Consider the following 17,696-nt stretch of genomic DNA (forward strand, 5'->3'; position numbering starts at 1 on the left):
TAACGACGAGATTGTCCTCCCGTCGACGCCAGAGGGAATGCAATCGCCCGATCCCGAATCTTGGCTAATCTCGATAGCACGGACCTCAATCGAGAGCGGGCCAACATGAAAGCATCTACTTGACTACTCGGCAGTGGATCTCTCCTACTACACGCAGCCTTTTATATGATTCGCCTCGTTGTGCAAGGTTCGCTTAGTCCTTGGACGAGTTGGTGAGCGAGAGATACGCCGTCCAGGCGATACCGATCGTCGACACGAAGGGCTATGACAAGTTAGCTATGCATCATCAGTATTGACCAGCACCTCGACTCACCAGCTGGAACTGAACAGGCATCAAGCGAAAGTTGACAATCTGCACAGCAGGCCACACACAGTAGTTGGCCTTGAGCGAGGGAAGATACATGTCCCTAAGCTTGCTAGAGATAGCACGACGACCTCCACCCTCAGCAATGGTCATGGTAGTAAAGAAGACACCCAGACCAAAAGGCGCAAAGATGAGCTGATCAAACGCAACACGCTTCATGGCGGGAGCAAAAGCGCTCGTCTTGGTGATCGGGAAGATGTGCTCGAGGAAGCGGAACCACTTGAACTGGACGGGCGCCATGCAGAAGCCGTACGCCATGAAGCGGGTCAGACGCTCAAAGTCGAAGGGCGGCGGAAGGTTCTCCGAGTCGGGGATCAGGTCGCGGTCGTAGAAGGGGTTCTTGCGGTCGAGCTCGTGGATCTCGATGGCGATGCCGTCGTTCTTCTTGAGGCCGCCGGGCTGGCGGAGGGCTCGCTCGCGGATGGCTGTGATGGATTGGGCAACTGTATCGGCGACACCACCGAGGATGGCGTTGGTGACCATCATGGTCATGACTTGCGAAGAGTCAGTATTGATTGGTTGTTCAAGCCGACAATTGGATCTGCAGTGCAGTCGGCAGAGTGTACGTACGTGGTCGCTCGTCATAGTAAGAGTTGAATCGAGCCGTGAGTCTCGCGATAAGGGCCATCTCGACGAGGAAAACGATGGTGTGCAACAGAGGCTGTACCAAGTCAAGTGTCGTCAGCGTCGAGTTGCATTGAAAAGTATAAATGAGTGTAGGCAACGACAATGCAAAAAGGAGCAGACAAAGGGTGAGGATGTCGAGCCGTTGAAAGAGAAAAAACGTGGTGGTGATAAAAGATCGATGATGTCGGTTAAGAAAATAGTCTAGGTGGCGACGGATCATCGAAGGACAGGCTGTTGGTGGTGGTGCAGATAGGACATGACAAGAGCCACCCGAAAGCTACCCCAAAAAAAGAATCAGGGAAATGGGATACATACGATGCGCCCATAGATGTATTTCGAGTTGATTGCGCGGACGAACCGCCTCTGGTTGAGTTCCCACGTCATCTTGAATATGTCGATGTTGAGCTGGTATAGCTTCCAAGGGATCTCGTTCGCTTTTGTAAAGTCGCAACGTGGAAGAAAAGGGAGGAGGCGAAATATGTTTGAGTCGCTGACGAAAGGAATGGCAGGCGGGTGTTCGGCTTTGAGTCAAGGGCGGATTCGGTGATGACGACAGTCCGGCGCTCCAGCGCGCACACTGGGCTTGTGGTCTTGGCGAGACGGAGAGGACACTCTGGCTGGCTCAGACGAGGTCGAATATGTCGGCGAGAAATGATATGATGCAGGAGAAAACGAGGATATTCGAGATGGGGCAGAAAGATGGAAAAGACAAAGTGGGAAACGAAAAGGCAAAGGGTCATGGAAAGCCAAGTCATGCGACCAGCCTCCTCCTTCAGCTCCATCAGCAGAACACAAGCGCTTGGAGGCGACAGTGTAACCTCCTCCCGCATACGCACCGTGTGGGATAGCGCATTCTCCACGTTTGACATGGCGCTTTCTGCCAGGCATCGACTGGGTTTGCCTTCATGCACTTTTACCACACTGTGCCATTCTGCCTGCAAGCCTCTTACACAAGGCATGACGAGACCTTTCTCGTAAAGCACCGCGCTGCTGTACTGCAACCTACAGTTTTCTACTGTACTCTCTCAAGTTCAGGCTTCTGTTTCCCCTCCCCGAAACCGGACACCCTTGCTTTCTCCATGGATCCCAAGGACAACCCTGCCGCTGTGGATCATCCTCCGGGGATCCCGGCCGGGTCCCGCGGTTCACGGAGTCGCCCCGGCTCCGAGACACCGTCAATGTGCCCTCTACCTGCTACAAAACATACAACCAACGACCAAAAGGAAGGCCCAACGGTATAGCCAACAGATCCTCCGGTAATACAACACAGTCGCATCGTGGCCCCCATGCGGTGTTGGTATTGGACGACAGTGATGTGTAAGACGGGCTTGGTTTGAGGCTGAGTCAAAGGATTCATAGCCAACAGTGTATCAAGTTTTTTGACAGAGCCACCATCCGTGCTCGCTAGATGTACCGTGATGGTTTTTTGCTTGTCAGCCCTGTAGGAGCCATTCGCCTAACAAACTGCCAGGATGGATGGTCAAAGCAGCTACCAATCCCGAGGCAATGTGTCATATCTACCCTATGTCAGAAGAGGTGGGCGTAGATCTTTGGGCGTTGAGGCATTTCTGGGCCAAAGAGGGAAAAAAAAAAAGCAAGAGAAAAAGGTCGTATTATACCATACAAATGTTATACAGTTTCTAGTCCAGTGTGTAAAGGCCAAGCCTGTTCCTTTTGTAGGTGGTAGTTAATGCTTGAAGGATGTCTTAGCATCGTGCCGTCAACCGGGCCAAGACGATCGCAACCACCTAGGAATGCCTAAAAAGCCACACCACATCCAAGAATGAAAAAGCCGACTGCACATATTGTGGCCTAGCCGTTTCTAGGAAAGAATAGAATTCATCCTTTATGCACGAATGTTTCGAACGGCCCTGCATGCTGATTTTAACACGGCGCTTACATGTCTAGCAATGGCGCGCTGATGGAGCACAGCCTTGACATAATTCGCCAGTGAAAGGCGAGGGCGCCGACGTCAAACGGAGATGTTTCATAGCTGTCAATGGATCAGAAAGCATGTCAAGAGCTCTAGTTGTTTGGCAACAAGTCAACTGCACCGCGAACCATGAAACGTAAAAAAATCACCACGAAGACACTGCAAAATAAGGCGAAAAATCGATTTACTTGGGACTCGAACCCAGAGCCTTCGCCACCACAATCTTTCAACCCAGCTCTTTCGAGCTCTCCCCCTCTCACACAGTTCTCATTTGACCTTAGGCTTGCCCTCGACCTCACAGGCGGGCACGGGGGATGCCTGCCTTGCGAGCCCTGTTTCTCCTCACGGTCCGCTCTATATCCAGGATGCGGGCAAGCCACGTTCTTTCGGCCTGATATAAGACACTGTTAGCTTGAGCTCCTCTGAAGCGACTCGATTGTGTCGTGGGTGCTCGTATCGTCGAGTAGTCGAGGGTAGTCGGAGTCAACACTGACGTAGAGGGTTACAACTATTGAGTGTATCAGCATCAAGTATGGATTAAGGAGATGTATGCTGAAAACCATGTTAGCCCATTGATGTTACATAGCAAGACTAGCCAAATTGAGCCAATTTACGATCGAAGTTATCCCAGATATGGGGATCGGGATCAATATCATGGGTATAAACCCCGATGGTGCCGTCCGCAAGGGGAATGGGCGACATGGTCATGGTTGATGATGGAGGGAAAAGATGCTCAGGCACTGCACGAGGTGTCCCGAGAAGTTTGGGTTCAATGGCTTATATTCCGTGCGCTGTTTGCAATGAAGTGCGCTTGATGCTCCTTTCCATGTTCGGGCAGTGCCAATCAACTGTTCACTTGGGTAGGACCAGAAACAAGCCTTACGCAGAATGGTGATTGCAAATGCGAAAAACCTCCAAATCGAGAAATATTCCAATTAAGAGATTAATTCACTGCTTTTAATAATACTTCCATTTGCGTCACCTAACGTTAATTGCCTTGAATGGGCTTGCAGTAATCTCAATGGTGGTGTTGTGTTATTGTGCACTGTTCCATGCCATGCCAGCACCATCACTCCTCCTCAGGGACTCCTCCAAAGAAGGCATCAGTTCTGACTGTCATTATGAGCGCGCTTGCTATGCTGAAGCCCGCTACAGCCTGATCTTCCCGTCGGCAGGTTCGAGGTGGTCATGGGTGATTACGTGACACCACCCTGGTCGTGATAGAGGGACTGACACGCCTTGATGTTGAACCATTCTTGGCGTTTGACTTTCTCGTGACTTTACAAGGAGCTACAGGAGAAGGCGCTCATTTAAATGAATCGTTTCGACTTGGGCTAAACGGAGGGTATGGTCTGTGTGAGAATGATGGACATCGTAGTGGATCAGGAGAGCCAGACAGTGAAACAAACACAGATCACACGACAATTGGTGTCAATAGCCACAGTACTCTATGGGTTCATGTAAGGCACCAATGTGAGCCATAGCATACACCAACAGCTTGTTGGCTGAACATGGGATTATGCCCGCTCAGCCGCCCTGACACGCTCTCCAATGGGCGATTCCTCGCTCACGAAGAAAGCAAGCGTTAGTGTGAAGGAGAGGGCACAGACAGTGCACCATATCGCTCTTCCATGCCTTGACAAACTGAGACCTTCATTGTACACACAAAGTTGTTGTTGTTAGACTCCTAGACCTGGCGTAGGTGGGCGCCAGGCCAGGGTGTGGGGAATAAACTTCCGCCTCCCTGCCCCTGAGCAAGAGCCTCTTCGTAGCCTTAGGTAAACGGGGGTTTCATAGCTTGGCGGGGGCAAAAGAACATCAACATCCAACACCTGGCAAAAAGAAAATACCAAAATCGGGGTGAAATATGGGGGAAATTCGCAAAAAAATGAGACGATGTACCCAGGACTCGAACCTGGAGCCTTTGCCACCGGAAAGCAACGCGCTGCCATTGCGCCAGCACACCCCTGCGAAGATGCTAATTCGTTGGGTTAATTGAAATGATATGATGCTTGTGGTGGAGGTGGATGCAACCCTCACTCGGCTCCCGCACCGCACATCTTTTGGGGCCGTAGTGACCCATTTTCAGGCGACAAGAGCACTCCCACAGCTTGAATACACTCGTAGGAAAGACCTTCCAAGAACTTTCCGCTGAATGGTTAACGTTTTTGTGCAACATCATTCGCATCTTTTTCGCCAGTATCACCAATTTCCTATTTTGGCAATGCTCATCCGCCACGTGGGGGACCACAACGTTTTAGGGCTGAAACGTCCACGTCTTTTGGCAGGTGCCCAGATCCGTGAAATTTAGGCAAGTGCAAAGGAGGAACAAACTATTGGTGAGCTGCATCGCGGGAAATGTCGGTGTAGAGGGCTCGACGCATGGTCTGTGGCTGGGTGAATGGGAAGAGAACAAAGACCTTCTCTGGGTGACGCACTTAAGCATGGAGGGATCAAACGACTAGTAACTTTAGGAATCTGGAGAATGAAAGCAACTGCAGGGAGCTCCTTGAGGGGGCCTCGAATCTGAATGGCAATAAAGGGGGACAGACGACTGCGAAGCCTCAATGCAAGGGCATCGAGACACCAGAACTGCAGAATGCGTCTGACTCTGCCCAAATGTTAGGATCTTATTATAACTGAATGTGAATAAGATAGTATGAAATTATCTCAAAGCGTCATAAGAAGAGGTAATTTCTTGACGTAGCTTTTGAGAATAGTTGTAAGTATCCTTACCTAAGAGAGAAGGCGTTCACGATGCCTTCATCGACCGCGAGGGCACTTGCATGCAGTTTAGCCATCCCGGCGTTCGTTCCCTGTAGGTGGAATGAAGCCGGATTAAGCCGAAGTCTACGATACCCACGTCCAAGGGATAACATATCGAGGCGCGAAGTCACTGCTGTTCAGCCATTCAAGGCAGATGGGACGTTATTCTCAGGGGAAAAGGTCAACTGAAGGCAGCTAGGGAATGCAAGGGACTCGCATATGGATATTGCTTCTGGACTCACGAGTTAAACTGAACCACATTATGCAAAGCGCTCGATACAAAGCTCAATTACAAGCAACCGAAAACAAGATGAGTAAAAAAGCATCACACGAATGGGTATACTCCAAGCCGTTCCCAACGGCACCGAAACCGCCGTCCATCCCAAAGTCTATAACCGTTCACCCAACCTGACAAACGCGTAACACACAACAACCCGCTGCAAGACAGACAGACACGCTCAAGCTTAAAAGTCCTACTCCAGCTCGTCGTGGTCCTCCCACCGCTTCGCCCCCAACTTGCGAATCTTCTTGGTGGGACTTCCGTTCGTGACGGCTGCTGGGCGCGCAGTGTCGTTGCTAACGCGCATGCGCTCCAGCTTGCGTCCAAGGTTAGAGACGCCGTCTGTCTTGGACGTCTTTGCGGCCGGGGCAAAGTCCTCGCGTTCCCCAAGGGGTCTCCGCTTGCTGGGGCTGCGCGAGGCGAGCTCACGCTTCAGGATGCCGTTCTCATGGCGAAGTCTCTCAACCTCTTCCTCCAGATCCTCGATTAGAACGTTCTCCTTGTCATAGTCGGAATCGTCAGGAGCAAGACCACGCTCAAGGATCTCAACCTTGCGATCCCAGTGCTCTTCATTACGCTCCTGCTCAAGTGCCATAGAAGCCTTCCACCTGGCCATCTCCATGGCAAGGCGCTGCTCAAACTCGGCAGCACAGTCTTCACGAATAGCCGCTTCCATATCAAGCATGCGTTCTTCCATGCTGAGCAGATGAGCCTCAGCAGAAATACGTGCTTCCGTCTGGCGGTCGACCTCCTCCCGCAGCTGATCGGTCTCATCACTAAGTCGGGCGATCTCCAGGGCAGCAATCTCCATGGTCTGACGCTCATCGGAGCTCATGGGAGGGGTGTAGTTTCTAAACGAACCCGAACCAGGAGGCATGAATGGCCGGGTATGGTGATGCACTGGGCTGGGCGAACGGGTGGCCGTTTTGGGGGGTGGATGAGCCAGGATAGTGGCCGTGATAGAGGGGATGCGTGGCACCGTAACCTCGCGAGCAAGAGCACTGTATCGCAGGATCTGGGAGGTGGCATTGAAGTCACCTCGAGGGTCAGCTGTGATGATCATGACACCTCTCTGAGGATTTCGTCGAGGAGCATGAGCATGAGGAGTAGTAGAAGAGGATGGGAATGAGTTGGAGAAGAGAAGTTCGGTGAGCTTGCACTGTCTGAATGGGACAATGTTGGGCTGTGAATGTTAGCACATGTCAAACGCTCTTTGGAGTGTAACTCACCTTGCTCGAGCTGGCAGCCTCGCTTTGTGTCTGGAGACATTGGCCAAGGTACATCAAACTCTCGTTGATCTTGCCAGCCTCTGCAAGCGTGGCACCAGCTGTCTTGGCCTCTCGAGCTCGCTCACTTCCCGCCAGATCAACAATGGTGAACCGGTTTCCCTCCCAAGGACCAGGTCTCCTGCTGCGAGTCCTCTTCTTGACCTCGAAACAGAAGAAGCCATGACTTCTGCTTGAGACGCTGTTGCTGCCAGTGCCGGCAACTCGGCGCTCTTGAAGACCAGTCTCAATAACAGTCAGAGCCTCGGCATAGGTGGTGCAAATGACCTTTCGCAGGCCAGCAACAACCTTGCGGTCCGGAGACAGCTCAGTAGACTTGAAAAGCAAGGGACGGCGACGCAACTCCTTGGTGGCGCCGGACTTGCTAGGGGGAGTGAGAAGATCGTAGATGCGGTCGTTGTGCACCTCATACATGGAGATGACAATCACGTACTCGGCCGATGGGTCACAAGGCACGTTGATTCCGCTAACGTCGGGTAACTGAGGGAGTGCCGAGGTTCGGGCCGCGTTTCGTCGAGGTGGAGGAGACATCATACTATGATCGCCCTTGAGATCTTGTTTAGCAACATTCTTAACACGGCTGGCGGCAGTTAGGGACATGAAATGCCTAGTTCGAGCCCGCTTGGGAGTAAGGCAGTTCATAGTGCTGGTCGAAGTGATGAGGCTGCCGAGAGGTCGTCTCTCGCGCTCTGGGGAGCGATCCTATTGCTCCTTGAGGCGCAGAGTGTCCTCGGCCTCGCTCACAAGTCGTACACTTTTCGGACTTGTCGCAACTGAATCGCATGGGAACGCGCCGGGCATGTTTCCCACCAGCTTCGAGACTTGGCGACCTGGGGACTTGACAAAAGAAAGGATCGAGTTCTGGGTTCGTACAAACATAGGTGTGCCGGCGCGCGAGCCTGCCCTTGACGCCGCGAGAGATTCGGCATATGGAGGATCGAAGAAGTGAGACGCGACAGTCAGAGCCGACTCGGAGGCGTCGCTTGCCTGGAGGGAGTCCTGGGCGGCATAGACGGAGTGGGAATCGACCATGTTTTCGCCAATCGATCGGAACAAAACATCCATCGTCAGCTGGGTCAAGCCTCGCTGTGTCTTGTTGCCCAAGATAGTGTGAGTCTGTAGCTGTCAGTCTCGCATCTCTGAAGTCAATATCAAAACAATTACCTTGCCCGAGCCAGTGACGCCCAATGTGGCCACAACAGCATCTGTTCCCTCTCCTCCCTGAGGAGCCAACACGCCCTCAACAAACGACACAATATCGGTGCAGTGGAAGACATCGAGCTGGGTCGCTTCCTCCTCAAACACTCGAGTAAAAGCAAACTTCTCGATGGCTCTCCGCCGGTCCGTCGGGGGATTCAGTGTGATGTGCGTCGCATGGGAGTCCTGCTCCGCTTCCTCAACATTGAGGATACGCTCTGTGTTGGTGTTATGCGAGGGCGGCGGGCGCAGCCGCAGGTAGACCTCGAAGAGGTTGTGTGATGCCTTGCGCGAGGCGTCCATGATGATTGCCGATAGATACCGCTTCGATAGCAAACGAAAGTCGAGATGGGGTGTGTAATATGGAGGTAGAAACGGGTCAGGCTGGGTTCATGGATGGGTCGTAGATGGTCGCTAACGATGCTTTCGGTGCGTTGCATAGGTGCCCATGTTTACCTTTACTGCTACTACGGAAATGATTTAGCCTGGCTGGCATGGCAACCAGCCTTTATCGTCGATAAGATTAGATTAGATAGAGATATTCTAGGCGCCAGCTGGCGCGCGGGTATGCGCACGGGCCAACGCTGTCGCATGCCGCAGCCGCGCCACCAAGAAAAAAAAGTTGGATGTGGAGATGATGCCTGCTCAGGCCTCATTTCGCATTACCTCAGGGACAAGGATGCAACCCGTCGATTGAGTGGTGTCACAAGAAGTGGTGCATCGTAAGGTTTCAGCGGAAAGATGCAGCCACAGGTCCCCGCGTGGGAAGATTCCGCAGAGCGTCGGTCCGTCCTCTTCTGCTAAGCTCTACTACGTAGTATAGCTCAGGATTTCCCCCTCCCGTTTTGACTTTGCTGCGTAGTACCGAAGCGGAGGGTGTCAGAGCACAGAGCTGAGCTGGGGCCTCGCGTGTAGAAGGGAAGCCAAGACATGGAGTTGAGATTGAAGCTCCGTGGCAGCCGGGGTTTGTGACAGCGTGAGCAGACACGAGGAGTCATCTAATGCATTTCAAGCCAATGGGTGTGTGACAGCGGAAGAATGTGGCCAATGGTTTCTGTCTTGAGCAGCTGACTGCCGGGGAGATGATCCTCATTTGACTCAGAGGCTGATGAAGAGTCAGAAAAGTGCATCTGCATGTGCTCATGTTGCAGAAGGTTCATTCAGTGTCAATCCCTAGTGCCAGCAATGTCATTTGTTCCGTCATGATGGGATGTCTGTCGTCTGCTTCAAACAGTAATGCCGAGGCAGCCATTGGCAGAAGCAAAAGAAAGAAAAAAAAATTCAGTAGGACGATCTAGAAGAGGGGCGTCCACTGGGCAATGGGAATGACCTCCACCCACCTGACAAGTTGCGCTACAAAGTTTTGACTCTAAAATCTTGCGCTAACGACTCTGATGACGGCAGTGCCTGTTGGACCCGTTTGAGAGGGAGGGGAGGGATAGTGAGGGGCTGGGATGGATGGATGGAGGGGAATAGATTCAGCCTGGGAGAGATTGAGAGATGCAGAGGCTATGCACGAATGGACAGATTCTGGAGATTGAACTACGCAGAGGCCATCCCCAACTGAAGCCTAATAAACCGTTGGATCCGACCATGGCCCGAGGCCTCGGAGGCGAGAGGAAGAAAAACCTCGTCGTCGGATCTCGTGAAACGACTCAAGAGGGGCCGAGAAAAAAGAGTCAACAACGACTATCCGGGCGAATACGACTAAGAAAGTCCAGGCACGTATGGCGGAGGCGTAATCGAAACAGTTAGCGTGAGTTCCCATGTTGCCTCACCAGTTTTTTTTTCTTCAGTTTCTCCTCCCGGCCCGCGTTGGTGAGGCGTCGAGACTTGCCTACTGCGGACTCTAGTAGTTTAGTTGCTTCGTCAATCCCGGCTGTCGGTTGGAGAGGGATAAAAAAGAGCCTTTGCGAAGACGAGGACGAGACTCCACCAGTGGCCATGGTAACATGGATGATGGAACCAGAAGAGACATTTCTTTTCAACCGAGGCGTCGTCTTTGGGGAGAGGGGGATAATGGATCCATCATCTGGGTCCATTCTGGATCCTCTCTTCATTCTCTGCAGCTTCTCGTTCTTCAGCTCTTCTGGATCCCCTCGTCTGATGGAAGCTCCTGAACTGCGAGAGGGGGGACCATTCGTTCCAGCAATGCCTGGCCACTGACACGGCCGCCTCGTCTCGACAGGCTCCATCTCGAGCCCCGTACATACGTACATAGGAGGGCCCCGATGGGAGGAGACACACCCCCTGTTTGTCAGTGGAGTTGCCGTCACTGCGGAGCCCTCGAACCAGAAGCCAAGAAATGCTTGGACAGAGGAATTGAGGGGTCCTTTCTGGCTTTGCGTTTTGACCATGGCTATCCCGGCTCGAGTGCCTGAGCCAACACGGGACTCAAGGGAGCGGCAAAGAAAAGAAATGGATATCAGAGCCACCGTCAGGGCCCTCAAAGTACCGGCGCATCGGGCATGCACCCAAGCACATTACATGCCGCACAGAGGAACCACTGGAGGTTGCCTGCCTGCCTACCAGCTGGCATCTTCTGCTGGTGAGATGCAACCTCCTTAACTCGGACGTGGAACATGAAGCCACCTCATGTAAAGCCACCTCTCTCTGTGTCTCCTTGCTTCGCGGCGGGCGTCTTGTCCTCATCTCCCTGGGGGTTGTGCGGCCCGTCTGCCTTCTGCCGTGTCTCTCCCCCGGCCTGTCTGGATTTATCCTCCTTGTCATGCCCTTGGCCTGGGCGTCTAAGTGGTCCCCTAATGGCTCGTTTGCTCGCCTCACGGACCAGGGAGCATGGGGTATATCCCTCCAGATATCCATTCCCATACAGTAGGGTTGATGACGGACAGGACAGACCGAAGCCCTAATTGCCAGCATTCAGACCCCAGTCTCTCGCTTCTGCACCTTCAAACAACACCATTTGTAGAATGAAATCTTCGCCCTGCATCGCACCGAGTGAAACAGGATCAGCGGCTGGCGCTGCAGACAGTCTCGAGACTGACCTCTCGTTGGGCCTCATCCATGAAATAAGCCAGCTTGATCTGAGGCTCCAAAAAGCGGTGACGGCGTGCCGGCCTATCCAGAACAAGCCTAGCGCCACCTCCCGCGCACTCCCCTCCAGTAGACTCCAGTGACTCCACCCTGCTCCAGTAGATTTGCGCTAGCCCCGATCAGGAGCTGTCCCCACTAGTAGACGGAAAAAGTTTGGGATATTTCTGCTCCTCCTCCTCTTCCTCTCCTTCCTTTCCATCATCACCAACCCAAACCACATCCCCTCGAGACAACGAAGTCGCCATTATCCAGCATCATCCAGAGAACATCCCATACCGAAACTTAGTCGAGTCATCATGCCTTCGGCCGTCGCTGAGCTGTAAACGCCCACTGCGGGCCATGGCTGTTTCCCCCCGTGGTCCGCAGTCCAGCAGTTCACCGAGTTACCAGTCAATTTCCTCGCTCGACCTAGTTTTCCACAGCCTTTCCCGCTCTTGAGCTGAAGCTCAACCGAGAGTCTGTCTCTGAAACCAACGATTCTGCGATTTGCCCGATTGTCAAGGGCTTTGTTATACACCAACCTCCACCTACCTCGACTCCTCTATCTCTCCTCGTACCACTTCTCTTTACCCTCGATAGCATTCCCCCGAGTATCGACACGTCACTATCAGAAAGGATACAAGATTTTCTACGCATTTCTACACACCCCTAGATTCTGAGTCTACGTCAATTTCAGGTTCTTGGACCACATCGAATTGGATCTTGCAAACCAAGAATACTCAGCGACAATCACAAAGTCGCCACGCAATAGATTCCAGACCAACCACCGATTCTCTACTACATATACACAGAAGCCATGTCTCGCAGCTTGAAGCGCAAGTTCGCCGCCCCGGTCAAGGTCAAGAAGACCAAGACCGTCAACCGTCGGCGCCGGGTTTCCGACACCCCTTCTACCTCCTCATTGGACCTCTCTGACGACGGTGGCTACTCTGCCGTCGAGGACATTAGCGACTCCGAGGACGACGACGAGGATGATGTCGCTGCGGCCGAGGAGGAAAACATTCTGGAGGAAGCTAGCGTTCCAACCCCACAGCCAGCTCCTCGGCCGCGAACCCTCATTGAAGAAGAGGACGACGATGATGATGACGATGACGAAGATGACGATGACGAGCAGGGAGGCGCGGATGTCGATGATGACGAGGGCAGCTGGGGCGGTATCCCCTCAGAGAATGAGCAAGATTTGCCAGAGTTCTACCAAGAAGCCGATTTCTTCGGCGCAGACACCCCTGTAGAGCGACATGTTCACTTTGACATGTCTCCCAGCGAGTCTGATTCTACTGACACTGAGGATGACCATGCCGACATGTTTCCCGATATTTTTGTTGACCAAAACACTCTCGACCCTGGATTCCGTCGAGAGATAGAACACGACCCTGATGAGTCGTCGGGCTCAGGGTCGTTCTGGGATTATACTTACCAATATGGTGACCAGGAGGACTCGGACGCTGAAGAGATCGTCCGTCACTTGGATGGGGATGAGACCCCTACTGCTACACCAAGGGGACCTCATGCCCTTTCTGCTCCCACGTCTCCTACGCCCACCTTTGAAGAGCCCCAGGAGCTGGACGGCTATGAGAGTGAGTCCAGCCACCATGTGGGACACGTTGTCTTTCCAGTGCTAACATGTCTCCTCCAGCTGATGGTGACACTACCGAAGAGGATGAGCCAGAGCCTCCTGTTCGCAGAAAGACACGGCGTCCTTCCAACCCCCAGAGTGACATGTCGGACTCGGATACCGACAGCCCAGTAAAGGCCGAGCGTGGCCAGCCCCGTGTGGGCCGCTACAACCTTGATCGTTCCGACAAGAAGCCCATTGCGGTTTTGAACCCCTTGACCAAGAAGATGATGATCTTTACCCCCCACCGCCGGCGACACCTTGACCTCTCGCCAGAGCAGTTCAACTTGGGGTGGCCATTTGAGGATCAAACATCCCCGATCATGAGCAATTCGGCCAACCTGATGCTCAGTGCCATGTTCTCTGGCGAAGCATTTGGCGACTTTGTTAATGACAGCCAAGTCATGGGACCTGCCGAGGCCTTTTTTCCCTTTCCTTCGGATGCCAATACGGCTGATGAGAGCTCGACTGCGCCTAGCCTGCCTGACGAGGATGGCGAGGCGAACCTCCAGCTAGAGTTTGAGGACTTTATCGATCTGGGAAGCGATGACTCCAACGATGAGGACGGAGACAACAACTGGGGCCCAGCCTCAACTCCTGCCCGACCCAGCACTGCTGGAAGCGAGAAGGAGGTTCTCTCGCATCTCAACTCTGAAACCGTCGGAGCTTTCCGACGCAATCAGATCAACCAGCAGCTCATCCTGAGCAACCAAGCCACCCAGGACTCGCTTGCATTCAGCGGTCCTTACAACGCCACGGCGATTAAGGGTCTCAAATCGGACCGCTTCGACACAGCCCGCGTACCCCTAACACCCATCCGCCGTCATAAGAAGCAGCTGAGTGATCTCGCTCGAAGCCCCCTCGAGACCGTGTCTGCGAAACGCAAGGCATCGGGCGAGGTTGGCGGTGGCCACAAGAGACACCGAAGCATCTCTGACGTGAACCTTCTCCGCATATGATGCAGAGCAGGGTTCCGACAGACACACACCCAAAAACGTGCGAGGACGGCATAGCCCTTGCGGCACAGCTATCCCTGGCCTCGACAGGACTTTCTTTTACAACATTTTCCTTGATTGATTTCTTATCTTCCGTTTCAGCGAATCGCACCAGCCTTCGTTCTTAGCGTGCCTGTGTAAAGCCCCCTCCCGCAAGGGATAGGGACGACTTCTTTTTTGGAGATGATACCCCAAGCCTCGATCCCGGCTGGAAAGCCTGGGTCAATGGTGTTTTTTGGAGGATCGATGTCCGCAGCTGGCTGCTCTGTGAGCGCCCTGCAGGAAGGGAAAAGAGTTTTAATGCCGCTAATGATGGTTCAAGATGGTCAAAAGCTATGGTCTCTCGTTTACTGGAGTTTTTTTATGTTTGGGTCTAGAGGATAGATAAAAATCCACGGCCATGATTCATTTGACTGTTCCATTATTCTTTGAAGTGTTCATTTGTGATTGTTGTGACTTATTGAATATGTGTGGTTGTAGTGTTGATCAAGTTGTAGATGGCCAAGTTGGCTCATCACTAAAGGCAGCCTCTTTCAGCATCAACACCAGAATTTGGGTCTTAGAGCCTAAGAATCCATCTTTCTCGTTTCATAGCAGTTCTTTGAGTCTGAGAGGGGAACAGAGATAGCGTGTCGTAGTCTCGTTGCCTATAGCCATGGCAACTTTATCGACGCCTCCCCATACACATGACAGCCACCACCCAATACAAGTATAATACAGAATTTGAGTGGCCTGGGCTGAAGAGTTAGCTAAGCCTCACCCTAATCCTAATCGTAGTATCCTCTCCATTCCCCAGAAAGTTGTCGTGACACACCCGCGCAAAACCCTCCTCAAGATCACCAACCTCAACCACCACAACTCTCTCACCTCTTGAGCACAATTCAGAGGCCCGGAAAGCACGTGAGGGTGTGCTGGCGCAATGGCAGCGCGTTGCTTTCCGGTGGCAAAGGCTCCAGGTTCGAGTCCTGGGTACATCGCGATCCTTTCCTTTTGGTGGTTGGTGATCTTTTTGCTTGGTGTTGTGGGGATGGCAACCCACACTCAGCGCTTGACAACCCACCTTAAGCCAAACTAACTAAATTGAAGTACCTAGTTGACTGTTGATGAGATGAGCAAAGTCTGAATAAGAGTGAATGCTGGATTTCGGCTTGTTGCGACTGTGGCGGGTCTGTTGATCCTTGCGTATGCAGTCCTCTAGGGTATGGTTGGTCCACGGTGAGGGTCAACTTTTTGACCATTAAATACAATGGACAGAGGGCAATTCTTGATTGAGTGGTGACTATGGCATGAAAGCTATGGTTTTGCCTTTGGTTTCGTCTAGTACAGCGTCTGCCAATTCTTGATCGTGCTGAACAAGTTGGGCAATGCTCTACAACTCAGGCACCCAGTTATCCAGTCAGTCACTGCAAGTTGAACCTTCATGTTGAAGACATCTTCCTCGTTCGATCTCGAATACTCGGCGACAAGCACACAAAAGCAATGATCACAGAATCTGTGCTCAACTCGGAAAGACACCACGCAGTCAACTACATCTCAATGTTCCGGGTATCGAATGTTTGGGATATCTATTAACGTAGCACACATATTCCCCGTGATTACCATTACGGCCCAACGCCTCTGACCCATTTCCCACACTAAGCATAACGGTCCGTCGGAGCCTGAGCCGGTGCCATCGGGGCGATGCCCTTCTCATTCATCTGAGGCACCGCCCAGTTCTGCATGGGAATGGGCTGTCCCTGGTTCTGAGCAGGCGGCCCACCATTCTGCGGCATCTGCTGGAAGCCCTGGGCCGCGGGTCCCCAGTAAGGCGGAGCGGCGAAAACCATGACTGGGGCGCGGTTGTTGCGGTTGCGTCTGGACATGTCGATACAGGCAAAGACGAACAGGATGAAGTGGGCCATGAAGACTAGGCAGGTGAAGATGGTCATGGCGATGATCTTGGGGCGGATACCGCCGTACTGGGTCTTGCAAGACTCGTACTCGTCGTCGTAACGACTATAGCGGGTGGAACTGGGGGAACATTCGCTGTAGTCGTCGTTGAATATGGCGCTGTAAGTGGCCTGCATGCCGCCAACGATGGAGGTCATGATCCAGATGATGAGCGAGAGGGCGATCTGGACACCAGGGTGAATTCCGGACTTGAACTTGCGCAGAGCGCGCGTGAGGACCTCGACAATATCGCAAACAAGAGCAAAGACGAGCTGTAGAGGTTAGTGTAAGAAAATAAAGAGTAAGAAAGTGTTGGGAGACGCACGATGGGACCCGAAGTGATGCCTAGGACATCCAAACCCATAAAGTCATCCTCATCTTGTCCGATGAGGGAGAAGGCGAGACCCATGCCGACAACACAGCAGACCATGGAAGTGCCGTGTAATCCCATCTTGGACACCATCCAATACTTGGTCTCCACCAGCGGAGGAGGCGTCCACTGCTGCTGACCCATAAACATGGGCTGCTGCTGGCCATTGTTCGCGGGTTGTTGTTGATAAGGCGTGAAGACCTGACCGTAGGAGCCAGGGTACAGCTGGAAACCTGTCTGCGTCTGGGTTTGCGCGTTGTTGGGTGGTGGCTGCGTGGGAGGAGGTCGAGTTGGAGCCGCAGTGGAGGAGGATGCGATGGCATCATCAGTCTGAGTTGAAGATTCGGGCGCCATGGTGAGCTGCGATAAGCGACTTGAGCGATGCTGGAGAAAAGTAGGAGTCAAGAGTTTCGTGGGGTGATTCGTGAAACAAACGTTGATCGCGATATGGGCGAGGAAAGTAACACGCACAGCGATAAAGAGTTAAGGAATGACTAGAAACGAAAGACTATACGACCAACAACTGACGCAGGTGATCAAAGAAGAAACTCTCACGAGACACAGCGGGAGCAGAGATTTATTTAATGCTTCCTCGCCCCCCTCCCTCTCAACCCCAGGCAAATCCTTCGACGATATTAGCGTTGTGTTGCAACCTGCAGGATTAAACTAGATGCGCGTCGGGGACCCTTGCCCCCTGCGATTTTAGTATCTTGGTTGTTGTGCTTGATTGGCTCGCAGCGCTTCGAAGGGGGCTTGATGGTGTCTTGGTGGTGTTCAAGGGGCTTGTCGGTTGCGGGAATGGCGCGGTCTAAGGCATGATAGGATGACACTGTTAAAAGGAGGTGAGCAGTCGGGACAGAAAAGACATCTTCTCTGCTATTTCGAGGTCTCTCGTGTAGTTGTTAGTACATCATCTGCTGAGCGGCAGCTCAAACAAGCCTCATTTGAAGGATCTCTCTTGAAACGTCCCAGACTCACAGCCGCAGCGTGTAACCAACAAAGTCGTACAATGTCCAAGTCGCAGTTAGAGGACCCAATTAGAGACCAACAGGGCTCTCTCTGAGCTTTTCCTTCCACGGTTGCACGGCGGCCGACCATCGCCTAGACCTCTATCGACCCGTGCTCTTTTGGAAACGATCGACGCTGGCCTAAAATTGGACCAGGGGCTGGGAAGAGAAATCGCCGAGGCGAGGACCGTAGGGCTATGCATCTTTCACTTCATCTTTGATCCTGCTCGTATGTCCACGGTGACTCACAAAACCATCCTGCAGCTTATACGA

General features: G+C 52.7%; 4 protein-coding genes across 4 annotated transcripts; 1 reads left to right on the plus strand and 3 right to left on the minus strand.

Annotated features, from left to right (window-relative positions):
• Positions 1 to 193: 193 nt before the first annotated feature.
• On the minus strand, positions 194 to 1,375 carry NCS57_00816800 (uncharacterized protein; the record flags this gene model as incomplete). The annotated part of the gene is made up of 4 exons (XM_053057994.1): positions 194 to 262; positions 314 to 858; positions 935 to 1,025; positions 1,307 to 1,375. The coding sequence occupies 4 exons, from the start codon at positions 1,373 to 1,375 to the stop codon at positions 194 to 196; spliced, it is 774 nt and encodes a 257-aa protein (XP_052911825.1).
• A 4,788-nt stretch (positions 1,376 to 6,163) lies between these two features.
• NCS57_00816900 (Kinesin motor domain-containing protein) lies at positions 6,164 to 8,756 on the minus strand (the record flags this gene model as incomplete). Its single annotated transcript, XM_053057995.1, has 4 exons — positions 6,164 to 7,153; positions 7,200 to 7,958; positions 8,010 to 8,372; positions 8,421 to 8,756. 4 exons carry the CDS (start codon positions 8,754 to 8,756, stop codon positions 6,164 to 6,166), a joined length of 2,448 nt encoding a protein of 815 aa, XP_052911826.1.
• A 3,547-nt stretch (positions 8,757 to 12,303) lies between these two features.
• NCS57_00817000 (uncharacterized protein) lies at positions 12,304 to 14,081 on the plus strand (the record flags this gene model as incomplete). The annotated part of the gene is made up of 2 exons (XM_053057996.1): positions 12,304 to 13,084; positions 13,144 to 14,081. The coding sequence occupies 2 exons, from the start codon at positions 12,304 to 12,306 to the stop codon at positions 14,079 to 14,081; spliced, it is 1,719 nt and encodes a 572-aa protein (XP_052911827.1).
• A 1,670-nt stretch (positions 14,082 to 15,751) lies between these two features.
• On the minus strand, positions 15,752 to 16,770 carry NCS57_00817100 (uncharacterized protein; the record flags this gene model as incomplete). The annotated part of the gene is made up of 2 exons (XM_053057997.1): positions 15,752 to 16,318; positions 16,372 to 16,770. The coding sequence occupies 2 exons, from the start codon at positions 16,768 to 16,770 to the stop codon at positions 15,752 to 15,754; spliced, it is 966 nt and encodes a 321-aa protein (XP_052911828.1).
• Positions 16,771 to 17,696: the final 926 nt, after the last annotated feature.

Source organism: Fusarium keratoplasticum, chromosome 6 (genome assembly GCF_025433545.1).
Source record: "Fusarium keratoplasticum isolate Fu6.1 chromosome 6, whole genome shotgun sequence".
NCBI classification, from domain to species: Eukaryota; Fungi; Ascomycota; class Sordariomycetes; order Hypocreales; family Nectriaceae; genus Fusarium; species Fusarium keratoplasticum.